The sequence below is a fragment of the Etheostoma spectabile genome, chromosome 17, assembly GCF_008692095.1.
Source record: "Etheostoma spectabile isolate EspeVRDwgs_2016 chromosome 17, UIUC_Espe_1.0, whole genome shotgun sequence".
Taxonomy (NCBI): Eukaryota; Metazoa; Chordata; class Actinopteri; order Perciformes; family Percidae; genus Etheostoma; species Etheostoma spectabile.
The window spans coordinates 1826449-1836222 of NC_045749.1; the positions used below are offsets into that span (position 1 = coordinate 1826449).

The window sequence follows — 9774 nt, forward strand, 5'->3', positions numbered from 1 at the left end:
GTACCCCATGCCAATCTCTAGGTATGGTGAAGGGTATGTGATGATGATGATTTCCGTCTATAAACAAAAAAGAAAAGGATGAAAAGGATAAAAAAGACAGCACCTATGGTGAAGGTTATGTGATGATGGGGGTTATTTTAAATCCAAAGGCCAAAGAACTCTATCAGGACGCATAGTATCTTGGATCCATGAAATAACTGGTCTTTAAAAATCAAAATCTGCCTGCCTTTATGGGAATTTAACATAGGGTGATATGATTTTTTTTCATAATATGGGCACTTTAAAGAGATTAGTAGTCATACGTTTTCTGACTCCCAGGCCACAATCATAAATCTGTGTGTCCGGAAGGCAGAAACTAAGCCTGGAAAGCTTGAGGTGTAAAAAAGACAATCTGGCAAGGAATGAGTAGAGATGGGCCGGTATATACTGTATACTGCAAGGCTGATTAGGGAAGCAGAAAGTAGGTGAGTGTGTGGACATGGAGGTAGTAAAAACACATTTCCTTGTGTCCTCTCTCCTCACATGATTTCCTCACGTTTCTCCCATGCTTCCTTGGTACGACTAGTTTTTACTGACGACATGTCATTGCCGGGATTGTTCAGGTGCCACCAGATATTCTGCCAGATGTCTCTCATTTTGATTTCTGTCACCTTCTGCTGTACTTATAAGTAGGGAATAAGAATGGTCTGCACACTCTGCGTGCCGTTATTGAATGGGGGTTGGTAGAGTGAACACAGTTGGTAGAGTGGGCTCCCAGGTAGAGAGGTTTGCTCCTCTACGCAGCAGCCCCTGGTTCGACTCCGCCCTGCGGCCCTTTGCTGCATATCATTCGCGCTCTCTCTCTCCTGTCATGTCTTCAGCTGTCCTGTCAAAAATAACAGCCAAAATGCCCACAAAATAATCTTTAAAAAAAAATGGAGTTCCAATACCTTTATTATAATCAGTTGATTTGTGCCTTTTGCATGTGCTTGAATCATTAGTGTTCAATCAACACTACAAACCAGGTTCCAGCTGACTTGAAGGATACTTAAACGCATTTATACACAACGCACATAGAATCGAGGGAACAAGGCAGTCAATAGTCAGGCCTCCCTGATATGATTTGGGTGGATAAAATATTGGAAACTCCTCTCAGTATAGCACACAATAATTCACACGCACCGCAAACAGCAGCCTCCAAAATGATCTTAAAGTTCAACAAAAACAGGTTTGACAAACTGAACATTAAAAGCTTCCAAGGCGTAGGAATTATAGCAAAACTCCAGGGCTCAATAAATATTAAGATAAGGACGATATCTGCAAACCACAAAATATTCAAATGTATGTAATGAACATGAACACGGAGAACATCTTCTTCCTTATATTAGACAGATCTCTTTGAATGTGTGAAATAAAACCTGTAATAGGTTGTGTTTTCTATTAGACACAATTGTCTTGGAATCATTAATTTGGATAGCATTATCCAAACTGATAAGATGGTAGGAATTATGAAAACGTTTTTTTTAGTTAATTATTAAATTGTACGGTCCAAATAGTCCAAATGGTCTAACTAATTAGGTCTGTTTGCAGTAGATAGTTGTATGCACACTGTATGGTGTGTTGTATATCTGTTTCACTGGTTTGAATGACATTGATGTTCAGAAACACTTTCTTTAACAAAAATCTGTATTTATTGGACATTAAAGTAACATGACAGGCAAAAACATTACATCAGAATGTATTATATCACAGAACTATTATCTACTAGTAGAACCATAACTTACACTCATATTACAAAGGCACACATGTTACAAAGGCACACATATTAAAAAAGGTACTCAAATAAAAAAGACACAAGACCACAAATAAACAAAAAAAACTACAGCCATTCTGATATATATATATATAGTCTGATGTCCCGTATCATCTCTTTTTCAGGGGTAGTAGTGTGGATGATGGACGTAAACAAAACATAATAAAATGTGTTTATATGATTTGTTTCATGTTGGTGCAATATTAAACACTCTTCAGGAGCAGAATGTCCTTAGATACCATGTTGCAGACTGGAGGCCAAATGCTCAAGGGCCCATGTGAGTGCTTGTGCCATTTGCACTGCTTCAGCGCAGAACAGACAGTACAGGGTAACATCCTGCCAAACGGTACAGTGTGTTCAGGTTCAGCTGCTCGCTAACACAAATATTTAATCATGGCATTGTTTTACCTTTCTAACCCATGGCAAGTAGCAAAACCTGTAAGAATCTATTTCACCAGAGGGCGTTAACAAATACTTAAAGTGGAGAAGCTGTCCTTTTTTCCCTTTCATGTTGTGCCCCTTTTCTTTAACAGTCAGTCAGTCAGTCAGTCAGTCAGTCAGTCAGTCGGTTGGACATCAGCGAGTGCAGAAGGCAGCCAGCATCCATCATGGCTGTTAACATCCCAGGAGTGATAGCGATGGTGGTTTTGTACCTGCTGGTCCTTGGGACCGGCATCTGGGCTTCTTTCAAGTCCAGAAGGGAACGGAAGAAAAGTGCAGCCAGTGGAATGGAGATGGCGCTGCTGGGAAACCGGAGCATTGGCTTGGTGGTGGGGATCTTCACGATGACAGGTGAGGAGAGCCCCGCTGACACAGGACAGAGTATTAGCATAAGGAAGATATTTGCAAAAAAATATATATATGTCAAATGTATGCAATGAACTATCTTCCTCTGTATTACATCAGGGAGATATCTTTGAATGTGTAAAAGAAAACCTGTATGGTCCAAAAAGCTGCCGTTTGTTCACCAAATGACTTGCTCATGTGTTACTCCAGCTACGTTTGTCGGAGGGGGCCTCATTGTTGGCACAGCTGAGCTGGTGTACACACCTTCTATGGGACTAACCTGGGTTATAATGATGTTCATGGCATACAGCTCATCTTTTATTATTGGTAAGAGTTTGGAATTACATTTGAAAGGATACTGTGTATATATGTATATACAGTATATATACTGTATATATATATATACAAATACTGTATATATACTGTTTACATGTATATATATATACATATATACATACACATATACATATATAGGGGTTTATAAATTCATGATAATGTCCGGTTTTCACTGTATTTCATTGGACCACAAAGTGTGTACCTAAATTGACTGGCGTTTTGCACACAATACTATGGTAGGCCTACTTTGTTGCCCTATGTTATTTCCGAGAGGCTGCCTTGAAGGCGGCTTTGCGATGTGCACATACAAGGAGCAGATCAGACAGGAACACATACTGGGAGCAGATCAGACAGGGAGCACATACAGGGAGCAGATCAGACAGGAACACATACTGGGAGCAGATCAGACAGGGAGTACATACAAGGAGCAGATCAGACAGGAACACATACAGGCAGAAGATCAGACAGGGAGCACGTACAGGGAGCAGATCAGACAGTGAGCATGTACAGGAAGCAGATCAGACAAGGAGCACATACAAGGAGCAGATCAGACAGGAACACATACAAGGAGCAGATCAGACAGGGAGTACAAACAGGGAGCAGATCAGACAGGAGCACATACAAGGAGCAGATCAGACAAGGAGTACAAACAGGGAGCAGATCAGACCGGGAGTACATACAAGGAGCAGATCAGACAGGGAGTACAAACAGGGAGCAGATCAGACAGGAGCAGATACAGGGAGCAGATCAGACAGGGGGCACATCCAGGGAGCAGATCAGATAGGGAGAACATACAGGGAGTAGATCAGAAAGGGAGCACATATAAAAATGCTGGACCCCACATCTTTAAAGGGATGTTTGAGGGTTAAGACGTGGTTTTAGGATTAGGGTTAGAATTGCGTTATGGTTTGGATGAGGGTAAGGGTTAAGGTCAGGCATTTAGTTGTGATGGTTAAGGTTAGGGTAAGGGGCTAGGGAATGCATCATGTCAATGACGGATCCCCACAAAGATAATGTGTGTTTGTGCGTGTCTGTGTGTGTGTATGTGTGTGTGTGTGTGTTTGTCTGGATGTCACCTAAAGTCATTTCTGTTTTTCAAATTTGGATATGGTGGAAAGAAATACTGTAAATCTTGGTATTTTAAACATTAAATGTTTTTCTTGTTTTGTTATTTCCTTTCCCTTCATTACTTTTTTTTTAATTGTGGTATCTTCTGTCCTCTTATAAATAAAGTTGGCCTGGTGTTTGCAAAGCCAATGAGAGAAAGAAAGTATGTGACGATGATGGACCCTTTCAATGCCAAGTATGGAAAAGTTCTAACAGCTGGACTCTGCTTGGCTGCGATTTCTATTGATGTTCTCTGGGTGCCCTTAATACTCCTTGCTTTAGGTATGTTACACACAAGAACTCTTATTATATTGTAGCTTTATGTATATGTATATTGTATGTATATGTATATTATTCACACAAAGACTGGTTATGAAATGTCACTGATACAATATGTCTGACAGGAGGAACCATGAGTGTGATCTTGGATTTGTCCTTCCCTTTGTGCATTTGGATCTCTGCTGCCGTCGCCATTACCTACACACTGCTGGGAGGTCTCTACTCTGTGGCCTACACAGATATTATCCAACTTATGCTCCTCTTCTTCAGCTTGGTGAGTTTGAAATACTTTTAGGTTTCATAGTGTTAGCTTTTTGTTTTAAGAAAACATTCTTACACAAGGAATAAAACACTCCAAAGGACGTATATAAAAGCTTTTGTGTGTTTAAACCCATTTGTATTTTTCTCTGCAGTGGATCTGTGTTCCCTTTGTCTTGATGAACCCTTACTCCTTGGACATTAGGAAGACACTGATGAACAACACCTTGCACGCTCCCTGGATTGGTGCACCAGGGCTGAAAAAGTCCTGGATAATGATTGATGATTTCTTATTCTTTGTAAGGAAGCAATAATACAGCTAATATGAAATAGAATGCAATTTGCTCCAGTCTTAATAGATATCTTTAGAAAGAGGATAACATCCATATGTTAATAGTTTGTTTTTCATTTTTAACTTAAGAATCAGACAGGTTGTAGGCCAAGGCTATTATCTAAAACAATATGTCTGTGAATGTCCAGGTTGCAACACGAGTGTTTAGTTTGACCAACGAACTGTTTTACTTTTCAGGCACTAGGGAATGTGGGATATCAGGGATGCCACCAAAGGACTTTGTCGGCGTCTTCAACCTCCACAGCCAAGATCACTTGCTTTGTCGCTGCTGTCCTCTTCCCTGTATTTGGGATACCTTCTGTACTGCTTGGGGCAGTCGCTGCATCCACAGGTATTAATGTATTCCACATACAGGGGTAGGCTGTGAAAAGTAATATCTTCAAGAAAAAGAAATAAAGTTTGGGTACGAAATTAAGACTACATCCACACAATACAATTTTTTTAAGGGCATTTTACATTCAATTAAAATTTATTTATAGTATCAAATCATAACAAAAGTTATCCCAAAACACTTTACAGACCACATTCTATAATTTACAAAGCCCCAACAACTTAATTCACACTTAATCACACTTATTAAAAATAATGGAACAGTGACTACAATTGGTAGTGGTAGTAGTTTAGACACTAGTTAGACAATGCAGGGTGTCATAGGGTGTAGCATTGCATAGCAGAGCATAGAATTAAAATAAAAAACAATTTCCGTCCTGACAAACCATTTAGTCGTGATGTCCAAATGAAGCTTCATGAACCATCATGTTTTTACCCAATAAACCCACAGAACATGGAAATTGTCGCAGATTTCTTTAATAATAGCTTGCATCCTGTGCATGTAGGTAGTAGTAGCTGCGACTGATGAGACCCAATCAGGGAGCAAACATTGGTGTCTGCATCCTTGTTTTCTGCCTGTCCAGACACAATCCCAGATTAATGAAACAAAGCCTTCAGGAGCAGAATATCCTTATATACCATGTTTCAGACTGGAGGCCAAATGATCAAGGGCCTATGTGACTGCCTTTGCCATATGATGAACCAACTGCATGAAGGTAAATTTAAAGGTATCTTGGTTAAAAAACCAACTGGGCCCACTGTGCTCCTTATAACTTATCACAGAGTACTTAGTTCCCTTCTTAGTATATAGAGTAGGCTCATATTAGAATCCTTCAAACAGTGATGTGACTATTTTTCAGTGTTTCCTTCTTGTGTGTCCATGCCTCAGACTGGAACCTGACTTCCTACGGTTCTCCATCACCATATGAAAGAGGGGAATCAGCTCTAGTTCTGCCCCTGACCCTGCAGTATCTCACCCCGTCCTTCATCTCCATCATCGGTACCGGATGTGTGGCTGCCGCCGCCATGTCATCAGCAGACTCTGCTTTGCTTTCTGCAGCTTCTGTCTTCACCTCCAACATATACAAGACCATACTGAGGCCTCAGGTGAATAAATAAGTTGTTCTCCAACCCCTGAGCCACAAATAAAGGGAACGGCATACAGGAGAGAATAAATGGAATAAAGTGGCATGAAGGAGAAAGATAGGAGAGCTAAAGAAGCAGTGAGAGAGTTATTGAAAGCAGAAAAGTCTCAATTATCTGCTGTTTACCTGTTTCTCTTCCTCTCTACTTTCTTCTGCAGGCTTCAGACAGAGAGAGTCTGTGGGTGATCCGTGCTTCTGTCTTGGTAGTGGGCTTAGTTTCTACCTCACTGACCAACCTGGAAAACAGTCTGTTGTTGTTCTGGTTCATAAGTAGTGAAGTGGCCTACATCATAATCTTCCCTCAACTAGTCTGCATCCACTTCTTCAACGTCTCCAACGGTTACGGGGCTGTGATGGGCTTGCTGGTGGGAACTGGGTTAAGGATGCTCAGTGGAAACCCATCACTCGGGTTAGCACCAGTCATTCACTTCCCAGGATGCACTCTTGAGGACGGTGTTTATGTCCAGTACTCTCCGGTTAAGACCATCTCCATGCTGTCTGCCGTCGCTGCCATCTTGTATTTCTCCTACCTTGCGTCTGTGCTCTTCAACAAAGGCCTGCTTCCTGAGAAGTGGGATGTATTCAAAGTGAAAGTCCAGAACTCACCACAACCAGAGACAATAACGAATGTTGCAACAGAACAAACTCAGATTTTGTAAGTGAAGTTGTAAGTGTTCCTGCATGTAGCAGTATCAGTTTTTTTAAAGCATAATACAAACTAGTAAATACCATAGACTGTAAAAGAAAAACTGGACGACACGTCTCCACGCCCTCCAACTGTACAAAACCTAAGCCACAATATCTAGGATACAGGTCCCGCCATCTTGAAAGTTTGGAGTCTTTGCAGTCTGTGATGGGGCAGTGGAGCTGACATATTCAAGTCCCGCCCATACACCCCATACAAACCAATAACGAGCTGTCAATCATGACGTTTCACACTGTTTTTATAGCATAAAAAAAAACACTTGTACACTTGAATAAACATCAGCGTCATAAGAGCTACCTGAAATGACAGAAAAAATCTTTGGGAAAATGCATTGTTAAGGGTACTCTGGAGTTTTTAGTTTGGCCCATGTCCCATCGGCTAACATACAGGGGGCAGGGTGTATGACCTTTTCTGCAGCGAGCCACCAGGGGGGAGACCGAGATGTTTTGTGTCTGTGGTTGGAGACTAGTCAGGTGCGTCCACAACAATTGGCACCGCGTCGTTTAGAGTCTGAATTGTTGCTCAAAACATAAAAAAAGTTGCATTTGGTTTGTAGTAGCCTCTACAGTAACAATCATTAGTTTGTTCGTATCGATTTATTTTCATTAACATGGAAGCTACAGTGGAGGTACAGCGGTACATGACGGCTCCACCGCTGGAAAGATCTGAAGACCCACTGGATACTGGATAAATCATGAAAATGTGCCCACTCACCTTTTTATACTGGCTAAAGATAAACTTCTCTGAATATAGAGAGGTTGTGAGCATAAAAAGAAACAAGCTCAGTCCAAAAAGTGTGGAAAAAATTATGTTCCTTAATAAAACTCGTTGAGTGTACCCTATCCCACATACCCCCTGGCCATAGTTACACAAGCACACCCAACTTGTGCCATATTTTCCCAGCACATCTTCAATTCCCCAATACCAATACACAAATTCATCAATCTTTATTTAAAAAAAAAAAAAAGATATCCCATTGTTGGTGTACGTGTGTCACTAGTCTAAAGCCTCCTGTCCTCTATCTTGACAGATAATTTAAATGCAGCCTTGGCACTTCACCGGGCGAGGTTGCTGTTACTGAAACTTGTAGTAATGAACCCAATGTCAAACCAATTCCTCTAAATGGTTCAGTGCTTCACCAAAGCTTCATTTGACCATCACTAGAAAATACACCCCCCCCAAAAAAAGCCTGGCTTTTAAAAGGAATGGGAGGTGACCTCTGATTGGTTGATTGCATTACGCCCAAAACACACCTATGATTAATGAAGACACTAAGTACAACCCTTTAGAACCATGCGCCCAGCGCACAGACCCTTTTTTCCTACCGTAAAACTAGCAAAAGTGGATTTGGCCACGCCCTTAAAGGAGAATTCCAGTTGATTCCAACACGTAGCTCTGTTATTTGTAAATGTGGAGTGCTGTCAATAGAGAGAAAAATGAAACCAATCGCTGTCCAAGTGCTGTCTACACCGTGTTATCCTCCTGCTAGAGTACAGGCTCAAACAGGGCAAGTTATAAACGTGTTTTTAGTCTCTAAACAGGTTCAAAATGTCATTAAAAGTGCCTACCCATGTGCAGCTATTCCTTCTGAGTGAACACAGTGAATCTGACTGCTGTAGATGTTACAGAAATGCATGAAAGTTGTGTTAATTCAGTTGTGTTTTTGGAAGGTTACACTTGTATTCATGCTTTACTTTTACAGTAAGGTGACAAAAAATACTTGTTGGTGCACATGCAGGGAGGGAGTGGAGCCCTGTCTCCACAGCTTGCAGATCCTGTTCTTCTTTGTCTTCAGTAAAAAAAGAAGCTTCAATTCAGTTCAATTCTGTTTTATTCAATCAATCCATAAATACAAGGCAAAATGCACATACATCGTCAACGATAAAAATACATCTGATATATATTAAGAACTATTTCATCCTCATATACACTGATCAAACATCTTCTGACCTATCTCTGGAGGTTGCTGTGGCAACTGTCTTGCCTCTTTGGCGAACTGCGTGAAGTGATTTTAAGTTGGGGTTTTATTTTGAAAGGTATAACTAAAGAGTTAAGTTGTGCTGCCGACAGCACGAGTGACACAAAACACACTTTGAACACTCATTTAGGCGGCTTGAGCGTCCAGATTGAGACATATTTGTAGAAATCTTTGTTTTCTATAAGGATACGCTGAACATACTTGTACAATCACAATCTTGAACACTGTTCAATCTGCTAAAAACATCCATTAAAAACAATTTGCAAAGAAATCTGATTGGAATCCGCACCTCCAAATGTGGTTTGGATCCCATTTGCATAAATAGCATTTCCTGTTTGTTTGTTTGTTTTTTGTTGTCCAGGCTTTCTAAAATCAATCTGATATGGGCTGCCAGTCTAAACAAGGTCTTTTCGTATGACTGAGGTGACCTTTGATAAGTTGAACCTGAGATGCTCAATCTGAACTTCAGTAGAAGAAACAGGGACAATTTGAACAAGCTGAACTTTGTCTGAAAGCTGTCTAGACTAAACCTACAAACAAAGGCCTGTTTAATCTTTGAGGTTTGAGGAAAATCCGGGTTGGCATTCCAAAAGGTTGATTATCATGCTGATCCCCAACGTCAATAAAGAAAGTGTAAGCGTCATCACCCGCTCCAAATCCTGGCACATCACTCCTGTCCTAAAACAACTCCACTGGCTCCCCATC

At 40.8% G+C, this 9774-nt stretch overlaps 1 protein-coding gene across 1 annotated transcript; it reads left to right on the forward strand.

The window, feature by feature from the left end:
* Positions 1–2292: 2292 nt before the first annotated feature.
* On the forward strand, positions 2293–7128 carry LOC116705367 (high-affinity choline transporter 1). Its single transcript, XM_032541494.1, has 8 exons — positions 2293–2584; positions 2789–2905; positions 4148–4303; positions 4426–4574; positions 4714–4857; positions 5088–5241; positions 6130–6347; positions 6544–7128. Exons 1-8 carry the CDS (start codon positions 2401–2403, stop codon positions 7042–7044), a joined length of 1623 nt encoding a protein of 540 aa, XP_032397385.1. The 5' UTR covers positions 2293–2400; the 3' UTR covers positions 7045–7128.
* Positions 7129–9774: the final 2646 nt, after the last annotated feature.